The 15,299-nt window shown below is 40.3% G+C and overlaps 1 protein-coding gene across 2 annotated transcripts in view; it reads left to right on the forward strand.

The window, feature by feature from the left end:
• Positions 1–15,299, forward strand: part of LOC126426842 (protein DDI1 homolog 2) — a 125,303-nt gene that overhangs the window by 18,402 nt on the left and 91,602 nt on the right. For both annotated transcript variants that reach the window (XM_050088860.1, XM_050088861.1), the window contains exon 2: positions 6,122–6,361. In XM_050088860.1, coding sequence (XP_049944817.1) covers positions 6,122–6,361 — 240 coding nt within the window. The remainder of the gene's footprint in view (positions 1–6,121; positions 6,362–15,299) is intronic.

Consider the following 15,299-nt stretch of genomic DNA (forward strand, 5'->3'; position numbering starts at 1 on the left):
GTGATTGTCACGAATATTCAGTGGAAATGTTTAAATTTTTTGATATTTAAATATTATTAAAGTTTGCTTAAATATTTATGCAAATGGCTTCACAAAATTTGTATATTTATGCTTTAGTTAATTTAATCACAAAAATGTCAAATCCATATTAAATGAAAATGTAGTGCAAATGTTATACGAATTAAATACTTCATAAGTCACAGACAGATGCAACAATAAAGAATGCTAGAAATATTTCAGTGTTTTGGGTGAACTCCTACGTCAGAAGTAGAAAACTCAAACACATTCACTTGACAATAACTCTCACACACAGGTCCACTGTCTCCAGCTGCTAAGGCTGTTCCAACCTGGACTTTCAGTTGTTTAAAATCCACTATTGTTGTTGTGGCTGTTCAGCCATTTTCAGGTGGAATCCAGCAAAACATTTGTGTCAGCATGTACCAAAGTGTTCAAAATATGTGACATGTTGTGTATCAATATAACACCCATTGGATGAGTATTTACCTAAAGGAATGCATCCACATTAAGTGTGAACAAGATAATGTTCTTCATAAAATAAATAATATAAAAATGATAGAAAAGAATACACATTGTATTGTTGGGCATCTTTGTTATGTGGGCATTAGGCACATAAACATGTACTGAACCACACCTGTCATCTGTAACAACAAAACTCACCAAAGATACAAAAAAATGACTGTCGTAGTCTGTGTAATATACCTGCCGTTACTGTTGTTAGCATCAGCTGAATAAATAACTGCAACAATGTTGATAGTGCACACCTCGAGAATCTTTCTTCTGTGCTCCCAACACTTCATCTTCTATAGTTCGATTTATGAACAAAGGTGGTCTGTGGGGATTGCAGCATTGCCAGTTCCAAATGACAGTTGCGGTACATACATAGAAGTGCTTTACACTTAAAGTAAGCACGTATCCTGCAGGTTATGTCTCTCTATTGTTTATGTAGTTTTTGTTGTTTATCGACACCAGCCGTGACAACTCACGACAGATTAAGTACAAATTCACTAATAACTTGCGTCACTCATGTTTAATGCTCGCTCTGGCGACATTCACAGCAGAGCACTCCGAACACTAATGAACGCTCATTGGCTGTCGGAGTATGTGTGACGTCAGGACCACAAAATGAGCTGCAGCTTGACCTCATTCATTAGTTTCTCCATCTATAATGGTGTTTCAGCATAATAAAGTATTGATGAGTATTAACATTAAGATATGTACAAATCAAATGAAATTAGTGACCTGTGTGAGGATTTTGTGGTGGGTAGGGCGCAGTGTGTTATCTTGCTTAGAGCTTCATAGAAAGGTGTAAAAGTAAGTTCAGGTGTGCCCCAGAGAAGTGTATTAGGCCCCTTGCTGTTCATGTTGTACATTAATGACTTGGCAGACAGCATTAGTAGTAATCTCAGAATTTTCGCAGATGATACAGTTATCTGTAAGGAAGAACTGTTGGGGAAAAAGCTACACAAATATTCACTCCGATCTCGTTAAGATTTCAGTGTGATGCAGAAATTGAGAACTTGACTTAAATGTTCAGAAATTTAAAGTTGTATTGTGTGGTTAAAACATTGGAATTGGCCAACTTGTCCAAAGAGCTATGGGAAACAGTTTGTGGAAATACAACCTCCACAGTCTTCTAGGCTCAGTTATAAGAGAAACATAATGGACTACTACAAAAAATTGCAATTTGGTACACACGCATGCGCATCTTGCTGGTTTGATGCGACCTGCCACAAATTCCTCATCTGTGCCAAATACTACGTCTCGGAATAGCACTATCATCCTCAATTGTTTGGGTGATGTATTTCAATATGACTGCCCATACAGTTTTTATCCTCTACATCTCCCTGCAGTACCATCTTAATGCATATCCTGTCGTGCTGTCCTTTCTTCTTGTGAGTGTTTTCCACATGTTTCTAGTCTTGCCAGTTCTGCAGAGAACCTCATCATTTCTTATCTTAACCCTCGATCGGGCGTGTATGTATATAGTGTGCCAACCACAAGTAACTTTGTCTTGTACCAGTCCATTGTTGTTTGACAGTTATGAACCTGTACCTATTCCTTCATTATTATTTCAGCTAACACTGTGACAATTTGTGTTGCCAAAAGCCCAAGAGAACAGCAGTAATATAAAATAAACAGCGAATAGATGAGAGAAATTTGTGATCCGTGGAAGAAAAAAAACCCAGATTCGGAGCTAGCAGCACAATCCCACAGTGAGGCAGTTGTCTATGAAGTACCATAATTAGCAATCAAATAACCAGTTGGCTGGGATCTGATGCAGCTGCACTGTTTAATATTTCGAGTGGTTCATTACTATGGGATAACATTTTCATGTGGCAACAGATTGGTATAACGAATAATTATTTTATTATAGTTTTGATTAAACAGCAATTTAGCTCATGTAATGTGAGTGTGTTTTATCATTATTGAATTAAACTAAGATTGCTCATACATCTTTATCTTGATAACACAAAGACAGTTATTCTTTACATGTGCACAAAGTATACCATGCACTTGCTTGTGCTATAAAAAATGGCGTGCCCACTCGAGGGTTAAGACTCCACCTAATTTTCAGCATCCATCTATAGCACTGGAGCTGAAATGCTTAGATTTTCTTCTTCTCAGCTTCCCACACAGTCCATGCTTGAATTCTATACAGTGCAGTGCTCCAAATGAAAATTCTCAGAAATTTCTTCCTCAATTAAGGCCAATGTTTGACAATAGTAGATGTGTCTTGGTCAGTACTACCCTCTTTGTATGTTCTAGTCTGCTATTTATGTCCTCCTTGCTTCATCCATTACACATTATTTTGCTCCCAAAGTAGCAGAATTAATTCACCCTGTCTGCTTCAACAATCCCCAGCGTCAATGTTAATTTTATCACTAATCTCATTTTTGCTACTCTTTATCCCTTTAGTGTTCTTCTGGTTTGCTCTTAGCCAATGTTCTGTGCTCAATAGACCGTTAATTTCGTTCAGTATGTCCTTTATGTCTTTCCTGTTTCCATTGAGGATACCAATATCAGCAAATGTTATTCTTTCACCCAGAATTTTGATCCCACTCCTGAACCTGCCTCTTTGTATCTATCACTGTTTCTTCAGTGTACAGATTGAGCAATAGGTGAGAAAGGTCACATCCTCGGGTTAGACCCTTATTAACGTGAACATTTCATTCTTTATGCTCCGTGCTTATTGTTTCGTCTTGGTTTTTGTACACTGTCCAGTCGTACTAACGTGAACACATATCAACAGCCTGAAAAGCCATCTTTTGCAGTGCAGTTCAGTGTGAGACCTGCAGTAAGAATGTCGGTGAGATTCTGGATGGTAGAGACAGGGATATAGAGTCGTGTCGACTTCACTGCTGTGGCCAGTTGTACTAGGCTTCTCTGTGGAGATCTGTGCCACGAACAGCCTGATCGAGGTGGTCCCACAGATTCTTGACTGCGTTTAAATCAGGGGAGTAAAGTGGTCAGGGGAACAGGAAAACTCATTCTGGTGCTCTTTGAACCCTGCACATACGCTGCGAGCTGTGTGACATGTTGCGTTGTCCCACTGGGAGATCCCATCCCATCGTGCAAGGGGGGGGGGGGGGGGAAGATGAGAGGGAGGGAGGGAGGTAGGTGCATACTTGGGTTCATCCTGCCTTCCAGAATGGTAAGACCACCCAGACCTCTGATCTGGACCCTATCGACAATTGTTGCAGAACTTTTGCTTTCAGACGTTTCACACTGTGCAATCCAATGGCTACCTTTCCGATGGAGCACAAAAAGCGATTCGTCTGAAAAGGCCACATGTCGTCAGTCAGTCGGGATGTTCAGTTGCAGCACCAGTGGGCAAATTTGAGCCATCATCGCTGATGAACAGCAGTCGGCATTGGTGCCTGAACTATGTGTCTGCTGTGGAGGCACATACAGAGTGCGTTCCATAAGTAATGCGACCAATTTTTTTTCTGACGCAACGGTGCACGGTAGCGTGTTGCAACCAGCTGGGGTAAGTGGAGGGGGGAGTTAACTTCAAAACGTTCTTTGTCTCATTCAGCTACCAGCTGCCGGAGAGTCATGACGTGCGTTTCCATCAACCCTGTTTTACGTAACATGGCAAATTGGATCATTCTGTAGAGCAACGGTACGCTATCAGATTTTGCGTTAAACTTGAGAAGTCCGCCACTGAAACGTTTCCATTACTTCAGCATGCCTTTGGGAATGATTGCTTTTCCAAATCACAAGTTTTCCGATGGCAAAAGTCTTTCGTGGAGAGCCGAGAGGAGATCACTGACGAATCTCACAGTGGATGGCCATTGACTGCACAAGTCGACGAAAATGTGACACGTGTGCGTGATTCTTTGAACTCTTGACAGATGGCTGAGCCTTAAATTGATAGCAAAAACTCTTAAACGTTTCAAAAACAACCGTATTCTGCATTGTGATTGAAGATTTGAACATGAGAAAGGTGTGTGCCAAACTCGTCCCAAAAGTGTTGACTGACAAACACAAGCACATGGGAGTGCATCGGTACCGAGAAATGTTGGAAATGAGTGAAAGTGATCCTCATTTTTTAAACTAAGTTATCACTGGTGATGAGTTCAGAGTGGCTCACCCCATTGTCACCCCATCCCAAGAAGGTATGCATGAGCAGGTCCAGGATCAAAACCGTGCTCACTGTCTTCTTTGACGTCAGAGGAGCGACGAATTCGTACCTACCGGGACTACACTGAACTCAGCTTTCTACTTGGAAGTGCTCAAAAAACTGAAAAGGATGGTCTTGCGCTGCCAAAGCGGCATCAAGGACACTGGGAAAGTTCACCAAGACAATGTGCCGAGTCACAGCCCCTTCATTGTCAACGACTTCCTGGCCAGGATCGAGACCCCATTGGTTCCCCATCCTCCCTACAGTCCTGACATGGCTCCCACTGACTTTTGTTTCCTCGGTTAAAAAGAGTCATGAAAAGAAAACATTGGGACACGATTGAAAGAATCCAGGCACATGTTACATCATCTCTAAAGGACATTTCGGAAAAGGCATTGCAGGATGCCTCCCAGGCATGTCAACACTCCCCCAGAAATGTATCGATGCAAGAGGGTGCTATTTTGAAAGTTTTTGATTGTTTGTACGTATATATTCAATAAAAGATGTTTTTATGAATTTGACCGCATTACTTATGGAACACACCTTGTACACAGCAATGTTTGCTGAGGGTCGTTGAAGACACACTGTTGGTAGCCCCTCAGTTCACACGGGCGATTTGTTGCTCAACAGTTGCACATCTGAAACTTCCTGGCAGATTAAAACTGTGTGCCGGACCGAGACTCGAACTCGGGACCTTTGCCTTTCTCGGGCAAGTGCTGTGAGGACAGGGTGCGAGTCGTGCTTGGGTAGCTCAGTTGGTAGAGCACTTGCCTGCGAAAGGCAAAGGTCCCGAGTTTGAGTCTCGGTCCGGCATACAGTTTTAATCTGCCAGGAAGTTTCATATCGGTGCACACTCCGCTGCAGAGTGAAAATCTCATTCTAGTTTCACATCTGTTTTTTGTACGTATCTCTGCAGCCTTGGTGCGCTAACAGCTGTTCGGTGCTGGTTTTGGATGGCGCCATTTTGCCATGCGCGGTTTACTTTAACCACGACCACACACGAATGGTTCACAAACTTGAGCATTTTGGAAATGTTCTCACTCTGGCCTGTAAAACTAATAATTACACCCTTTTGGATATCAGATAAATCACTCGTTTTCCACATAACGAGGACGACTGCACTGTTTCCCGCATTCCCCTCACACACTATATATGCCCTCCACTGCCAGTGCTGCCTCATGCCATCTGTGAGTGGTTATTGAACATTGCTATTGAACATGGCTGTGGCCACATCAGTGTGAGTGGCCCATATCGGTAGCTCTTATGTGATGCCGTCATCGGCGGGTGGCTTAAGCTGGATATGGCATGTCTGAAGAAACTTGTGAGAGTGAATAATTTTTTGTATTGTGTGTGTGTGTGTGTGTGTGTGTGTGTGTGTGTGTGTGTGTGGTGAGTAGTGAGTAGTAGTAGTAGTAGTAGTAGTAATAGTAGTAGTAGTAATAATAATAATGTGAGAATGTCTCGGTGTGCCTCCAGCGGCAGGTCTGCACCTGCTCGACTTCAGCAGCATCCAGGTGCCTCCAGAGGCTCTGGCTGCCACAGACAGCAATTCAGATGACACCAGCATGGATGACGTGGCGGGACCGGGCCCCACATATGCGGCCGAGGAGGACCCGCGCATCATCCGTGACATGTTCCTTGCCAACCCGGACCAGCTGGCACTGCTGAAGCAGAACAACCCGCGGCTGGCCGAAGCACTGCTCTCCGGGAACCTGGGTAAGACCGCGGGCGGGAGCTGATGCGGGGTAGCGCATTGTTCGAAAAACCTCGAAAAAGGTCACACACTTAGATTACTGTGGTGATGGTCTCAGTCCTTTTCTCACAACAAACTGAAAAATTTAAAATCTCCCGTATTGCGTTGGGCTATGGAAATTTCTGCATGTTAATTAAAAACACTCGCACTCGCTATTTATGAGCAGTTTATTTCCAGAACATACATAAAATTAATGGTGCCAGATAAGATTCACAAATAGTCCAAAATACGTACCCATGAATAGTTGTTCACTGCTTGGTTACACAAACGTACACTGACGTGACTGACAAAAGTCATCAGATTCCTCCCACTATCATGTTGGACCCTCTCGCTTAGTGCAGCTTCTCGGTATGGCAGAGACTCAACAAGTTGTTGAAAGTCCCCTGCAGAAATATAGAGCTATGCTGCCTCTATAGCTATCCATAATTGTGAAAGTGTTGTCAGTGCAGGATTGTATGCACAAACTGACCTCACAGTTATGTTCCATAAATGTTGGATATGATTCATATCGGGTAATCTGGGTGGCCATATCATTTGCTGGAATTTTCTAGAACCTTCTTAAAACCAGTCGCAAACAGTTGTGGCACGATGACACGGTGCGTTGTCATCGATAAAAATTCCATCGTTGGTTACAAACACGAAATCCGTGAATGGTCTCCAGCTAGCCGTACATAACCATTTCCAGTCGATGAGTGGTTCACTTGGGCCAGTGGACGCAGTCTATTCCGTGCAAACACAGCTTACATCATTATGGAGCCACCATCAGCTTGCACAGTGCCTTCTTGACAATGTCGGTCCATGGCTTTGTAGGGTCTGCCCCACACTCGAACCGTACCATCAGATCTTACCAGCTGAAATCGGGACTCGTCTGACGAGGCCACTGTTTTCCAGTCGTCTCGTGTCCAATTGACGGGACCACGAGCCCAGGAGGGGTGTTGGAGGCGATGTCGTACTGTTAGCAAAGGCGCTCGCATCAGTCGTCTGCTGACAAAGTCCGTTAACACCAAATTTTGCTGCTCTATTCTAACGGGAATGTTCATCGTGCACCCCACATTGACTTCTGTAGTTGTTTCATGCAGTGTTGCTTGTCTGTTGGCACTGACGAGCGTATGCAAGTGCTGCTGCTCTTGGCCATTAAGTGAAGGCCATCAGCCACTGTGCTGTCCATGTTGAGAAGTAATGCCTGAAATTTGGTATTCTTGGCACAGTCTTACACTGCACTCTGAATATTGAATTCCCTAATGATTTCCAAACCTGGTGTACACAATACTACTACCATTTGTATATGTGCATGTCACTATCCCATGAATTCTGTCACCTCATTGTACATTGGTGATGGTTTAGGACTTACCCAGTAAACCTACGACTATGTAAAGAATCGAACTCCTATGTATAAAAACACTGCAAACTTCTGATTCCTTTGCAAAGGAGTTAATTTGTTAATTCTTCGTGCATCCCCCTCAATGTTTATGACATATCTCCTGAACTGTGGGTCATACAATGATACAGTGTTGCAGATACATTCAGTTGTTTATGTGGAAACCGTCTGCAAAATATGTTGTGAATGGAGTTGGCACTAAACAAGTAATAAAATAAAACAGCATGCCTAATGCAGCAGTTCTACTGCACAAACAGTGAAAATTTAGTGAGTGATATTTTTTTTCCTTTCATCTTTCTGTAGGAGTTGTTGAGAAAGTTTCATAAAGGTTTGAAATTAAGTGTATAGTTTGTTTCAAGTGACAACGTCCATAAATATTCAAATATTGGATGAATATAGCCTGGGTATTTGTGTGCCGTGAGTTAGGTCTCATCAAGACATATATAAAGTTTCTAACTGTGATACTTGTCTTAATGTGTTAAACCATTAACGTAAAAGACTATACCTCATTGTGAGTAGAGTATGACAACATTTCAAATTTTTAAATTTGGCCAATACTACATGAAATATTGAAAATCAAATTTTTGTTGTCCCTGGAAGCCATTAGATAGGTTACCTGCAACTGGGACCCTGCACCGCGAACTAGATTAGGTGTTTAGCAGTATACAGGGTTATTCTAAATGATGGACCCATTTTCAAAACATTGTCTTCATTCAAGTACAAATCCAAAATGAACAAGCTTTATACCAATGAAAAGATGAAGTTTCAAAGTTTTTTTTCATAATGTTGGATATAAATTTGGTAAATTTAATAATTTAGAATTAATTGGTTTTTAATAATTATTAAATAATTAGAAATGTTACAAATGTTCAATGTGGTCACTGTGGGTTGCACGGCAAACATCGATGCGGTAGCCGAACTCGTCCCCCGAGCGTGAAAGCGGTATCTGCTGTTACCGATCACGGCAGCAGTGATCTGGTTCCGCAGATTGTTCAGAGTGGTTGGTAGAGGTGGGACGCAATCAGCTTCCTTGACATTACCCCATAAGAAATATTTGCAGGGTGTGAGTGGCCAGAAATACAGGGACAGGTCCTCCAGTCCCGTGCAACCGGTCCAGCACTGAAGAAGGGAGTCATTCAAAAAGCCTCGTACATCGCAGTGCCAATTGGGCAGAGCTCCATCCTGTTGGAAAATGAAGTAATCTTCTATAACTTGAGGGAACAGCCACTGTTCCAACGTGTCCAGGTATGTGATTCCCGTTACAGTTCTTTCCACAAAGGAAGATGGTCCATAAACCTTTTTATGGGATACGGCACAGAACATGTTGATCTTCGGTGAGTCTCTTTTGTGTTGCAGTGGTGAATGTGGATTTTCCAAACCCCATACGCGAACACTGTCTTCGCTGACTTTTCCACTAATGTGGAATGTCACTTCATCGCTAAAAATTACACGCTTTAGAAATGCATCATCCTCCATCTTTGCTAATGCCGTCTCAGAACTTTCCGTACAGCTGGTTGCAGTATTCAAAGTTCTCGACTGACTCTGTTGGTAGACTTACTGGGACTGCGCACAAAACGGACTGCGCACAAAACTTTCTCCAATCTGTCGGACATCATCCTCTGACACACATGGTCAACCTGTGCTTTTTCCTTTGCACACATTCCCAGTCTATTTAAATTGCATAAACCAACCACCAGTTAATACTTTTGCGAGTTGGTGGTTGAATACTGAATTTGGTACAAAATACCCGCAGCAGTGCAATTTGTGACCAACTTTTCGAGAACTCAAGAACACAGGAAACCTTGTGCTCCACAGTCACCATCTCACTCACAACTGACAGAGAAATGGAATGATGGCACTATTACCGCGTGAACTCTACCGGTTGCTTCTGAAACCGTCATCACTCACCTGCAGCTGCCAGCCAAAAACAGTGAAACTTCCTCTTTTCATTGGTATAAAGCTTGTTCATTTTGGATTTGTACTTGAATACATAGGAATTTTTGAAAGTGGATCCCTCAATTAGAATAACCCTGTAGATTGCCCACCCACCATTGTGTTTACATTAATGCAGTTCTTGAAAACTGTACACTTTACACTGTCTACATACGATTTGACCCCTATAGTTGGTGCACTCAGTGCTTTCGTGAATACACTGCCTGACTGGTTTGTCTACACTTGATTCCGACTATTTATAACCACGTCCTTTGGCTACAACCTCTAATTTTGTGTTTTTTTATCAGTCACAAGGAAATGATACATTAATTAATAGTACAAAAGAGAGAATATTATGAAGGTAAGTGGGCTGGCTTTTAGGTCTAATTATGTTGTGTTCCAAATGATTTATGCTCTGTGCTTTGCCAATACACAAGGCATTTCTTCTTTTAATTTCATAACTTCTTGCGCAACAACACTTCCACAGCTTCTCATGGAGTGATCATTTATAATTTAATAAAAGTTTAAATTTTGACCATTTCCCTCAAGATCCAAAATGTGGGAAACTTGAAAACATCAACATATTTAGAAAATTTTAGGCTTCAGAATTATCTGTATTGCTAAACAATTATCCCAGAACCCAGGGCACAGTACCCAAACGCATCTGCAGGTTGCCTATCTGACAGTTTGCAGGAGGCAACAAAAATTTGGTTTTCAATGTTTCGCACAATTGTTGACTGAATTTAGAAATTCAAAATGCTGATGTAAACTATGCGTTAAAAGGTATAACCTTGTGATAAAAGTTTAACACAATAAAGCAAGTATTAAGAAACTATGTGTTCGTCTCATAGCAACACAACTAATGGTATATGAATGCCTGGACTTGGTTCATCCAATATTTGGGAATGAAAGCACTAAAGACTTCCAACAAACGTTATACACAGTTTTAAACCTTTTTGAAATTCTTCTCTTTCCCAGAAAAGCAGTGAAAGGAAAACAGTGTTTAGTTTACATTTTCGCTATTTGTGCAGTAAAACTACAGCATTAGGCATGATGTTTTAATTTATTACTTTGTTATCACTGACTCTACTTGCAACACAGTTTGCATACATTATCCACAGATAGCAACAAACGTAGCTGCAAAATTATATCGTTGTACAACATACAGTTCAGGAGGTATGATGTTGTAAACATGTTCATGTGTAAATAAATAATTTTGCTTAATATGAAGCACTTAGTGGCTTCCAACAAACTTCAAGCATAATTTCAAACATTTTCTTGCTTACATTCTTAACGGCAAATGTATTGTAAAATAATCAGATGTTTGAAGCAGTTTTTACATTGGACTTCGGTTCTTTCAAGAATCGTGGGTTTACTAATCAAGAATGATTTTAAAAACATGACATGGCTAAAAATGGGCAGTGTTTTTAGATTGCATCTTAATTAATTATTAATAAACTTTTTAACTGTGGAAATTTAAGGTAAATAATTACATTCTCTGTACCAGGAACAATCGGTCTACAAAACGTACAAGGTTGTTGGCCTTAGGCTTTATTTGTGGCCCACACATTTTCGCTTAGTAGTGAATTTATATCTCTTCAAATCATGATAATTCTTGAACTAGTATACCTTAAGTGAAAACAGTTGCCCCCACAATGTTGTGAGTTGGAGAAATTATTTTTGTAATTGTAACAATACAAAAACTGTTACCAGATATGAAAGTTGCTAAATTTGTGCAGCCTCTTTAGTAGGTCTGTTGCATTTTCTAAGCGTTCTGCCAAGATAATGCAGTCTTTGCTTCACTTTCCCCACAATATTGTCTTTGTCGTCATTCCAGTGTAAGTTGTTTGTGAATGTAATTTCTAGGTATTTAGTTGAATTGAGAGCCTTTAGATTCTTATGATGTGTGGTATAACTGAAATTTAATGGCTTTCTTTTAGTACTTATGTGGATGACCTCTCACTTTTTCTTCCTTACAGTCAGTTGGCACTGTCCGCACCTTACAGATCTCTTGTCCAAGCCATTTTGTTATTGATTTTTATCTTCCGATGACTTCAGAAGATGGTAAATAATTGTCATCTCCAAATAATCTGAGAGGACTGCTCAGATTGTCTCCTAAATGATTTATGTAAATTAGGAACAGCAGAGGACCTATAACACTCTCTTGCAGAATACCGGATATCACTTCCGTTTTCCTGGATGACTTCCCATCAGCTACTATGAATTGTGACCTTACTGAAAGGAAATCACAAATCCAGTTGTACAACTGAGACAATAGTCCACAGTCAAGCAAATTGATTAGAAGTCTCTCATGGGGAACAGTATCAGAACTGTTCTGAAAATCAGGAAATATGAATCGTTAGGAGGTCCCCTGTAATGGCACTCGTTACTGCATGCAAATAAACAGCTAGCTGTGCTCGACAAGAACAGTATTTTCTGATTCTGTACCAACTATGTACCAATAAACCATTTTCGGTGTCAGTGATGTGGGTCCATAATTCACCATATTACAGTTGTTTCCTTTCTTGATTATTGGTGTGACATGTACAACTTTCCAATCATTAGGTATGGATCTTTCATCCCACATTGGGTTTCACGTGATCTATGTTTTTGGTGTCAATGCCTTTTTTATCATGGAAGAGATTATTCTGTTAGAGATACCTCATTATGTTTGAGCTCAGAATATGTTTGAAGCTTCTATAACAATTGATGTCAAGGGTATTTGAAAGTAGTTTGTGGATCACTTCTACTACCATTCTTGTAAACAGGCGTGACCCGTATACCTTCTTTTGAATACTAGGCACAGTTTTTTGTTTGATGAATCTATGGTAGATTATGGCTAGAAGAGGCTAATAGGGATTCTGTCAAGTGCCCTGGAGCTTTGTTCTGTTTTAACTGTTTCAGCAGCGCCTTTATGGCATTCTTCTGTCAAAATCAGTGGATGCATCCTGGCTTATCGTACTGATAAGTTCCCTGGGAAGTTCTCTTTGAATGTGACTCAGTTTTGCAAGCACTGAAATAACATCACGTACCCCCTCAACCCATGAAGTTTCATTTTGTTTTCTCCTTGCTTTCTGAGTGAATCACTATGTTTTGTCAGGTAGTGCATAAATAAATGTGGGTCCACATTTGAAGCAGCATATATTGTAGTCAGTATTGAATATTCAGGCTTGTGTCCTGTCTTAAAAATTTTGGTGTAGATTCACTTTTGTTGACTTTCTCTCTGGCCCGTACTTGAAGTCAGCAATGAACATAGTATAAAGAGCGTTTGATTTGGAATGTGATGCACTGTTGCTATCAAAGTCTTCCTGCATTCGGGAGGACGACAGTTCAGACCTGCATCTGGCCATCCTGATTGAGGTTTTCCGTGATTTCCCCAAATCACTTCATGCAAATGCCGGGATGGTTCCTCTGAAAGGGCACGTCTGACTTCCTTCCCCATCCTTCCATAACCTGCTGGGACCGATGACCTCGCTGTTTGGTCCTCTCCCCCAAATCAACCAACCAACCAGTCAACCAACCAAAGTGTACTGATATTACAGCCAATGACAAGTTCTAAGTGTGTTCCTGCAAAGATTTTCCATGTCATACATGAGGTTAATGGACAATAACATGGCTTAGAATGGTAAAGAATGACAGTGACAATGGAACTTTCAGGGGTGGCAAGAGGTTAGTAGTTAAAGAATTGTCGATATAGTTCTGTATCGTAGCTGAGCTCGGAAAATCACTAGTAGCTTATGTAGATGCTAATTAAAAAATTCATTTGTGGAAATGATAAACTAGGGAGGAAAAACTTGCTTTCCCTTGCAGCTAAGTTGATTCAGGAAAATTTGGAATTTAAAGCTGAAAGGAGCATTTTTCAATGAAGCAAAGTCACCACCCTGGATGGTGACAAGTTTACATTGTATTCTGTTTGTGAGTAGAAATACTGTAATTATACAAAAAGTATAATAACCAGTAAACACCCGGTTCGATAAAGAATTGTACCTTCTGGTATAAAACAGCTTCAGGCATCAGATTACTGTACAAATGAGTTAATGTTTCAAATATGTGATGTTAAGCATTAAGCGATAAAAAGTTTAGAAAAGTTTGAAATTATGTTTTAAAGTTTGTTGAATGTCACTAAGTGTTCTTATTCCCAAATAGAGGATTAATAAAGTTCGGGTATTTGTGCATCATCAGTTACACTGCCTTAAGACAAACACACAGTTTCTAACTATAATACTCATCTTATTGTGTTAAACTTTTATTGTAAGATTATTCCTGTTAATGAGTATATTATGAAAGCATTTTAAATTTTTATATTCGGTCAATAATTACACAAAACATTAAAATCATTTTTTGTCTTAGAGAGGCAATATGTAACAGATTCTTGGTTCCGTGACATTCTCTAAGTGATATAGGCCACTACAAGAGTTCAGACACATTACGAAATAGATTGGAAATCATTACAAACATATGTTTAATTCAGAAGTGCGTATTACAAGGATCCATCTGTATAAATTACCCAACAGTCAAGATAGTTTGGTTAAATAAAATATTTTTTCACCTATCTGATGAATAGTTTAACTCTGCACTGGAAAATGTTTACTTTTAGTCATTTGAATACTTGAAAGGCAATATTTCTGACCCGTGCTACCCAATTTTTGAATGCTCGCACTCCTCTTGCCAACTTTATTCAATTTCACCATATTTCTGTACTTCACAAACACTACCATTGGTTAAGACATGTAGTTTGTGTGAAACCACTGTTTGCAGTGTTGTGTGTCTAATATTTTTGCTTAGAGGCAACAGTAGTTCTGTGTGTGTCCTTTGTTTAGTCATATATGCTGCTGAATAAAGAAGATAAAGAAGTATCAAAAACATATAAGCAAGTATGATGTGAGGGCCATTTACATAGTTGTTCTGTAAATTATTCAGTTTAAAAAGATGGAATGGAAGTTAAAGGCATTTTCAGAGTTTTCCAAAGGTCTGAGGCATTGTGCATCTACATCTACATAAAGAATCTGCAAGTAGTGTGTTTCTTGCGGCACTACTAGTTCTTGCCTTTCTTGTCCCTCTTCAAATAGAGTGAGGAAAAAGACTGTCTATATGCTCCCGTACCAGCCCCCATTTCTGTTGTTTTGTCTCTGCTGTCCTTAGATGAGATGTGTGTTAGTGGCAGTACAGTCATTCTGCAGTCTGTTTCAAATACCAGTTCTGTAAGCCTTCTCAGTAGCAAAAAGAATGTCATCTACCTGCCAGGGATTCTCATTCGAGTTCACGGACCACGTGTGTAATGCTCGCTCATTGATCAAATCTACTTGTTACAAATCTGGCAGTGCATCTCTGAATTAGCTCGACCTGGAGGGGATCCCAAAACTTAAGTAGTGTTCAAGAAAGGGTCAAACAAATGTTCTGTATGCGGTCTCAATTCACGAGTTACACCTTCCTAGTTTTCTTCCAATAAACTGGTGTCAACCATTTGCTTGCCTGTTACTGCCCTTATGTGCTCGTCCCATTTCAGATCATTTTGAAACTTTGTACTTAGATATTTAATTGATGTTATGTGTCACAATTCATGTTGTGTGTCGAGCAACACGCCACTAATA

This window comes from Schistocerca serialis, chromosome 11, assembly GCF_023864345.2.
Source record: "Schistocerca serialis cubense isolate TAMUIC-IGC-003099 chromosome 11, iqSchSeri2.2, whole genome shotgun sequence".
Taxonomy (NCBI): Eukaryota; Metazoa; Arthropoda; class Insecta; order Orthoptera; family Acrididae; genus Schistocerca; species Schistocerca serialis.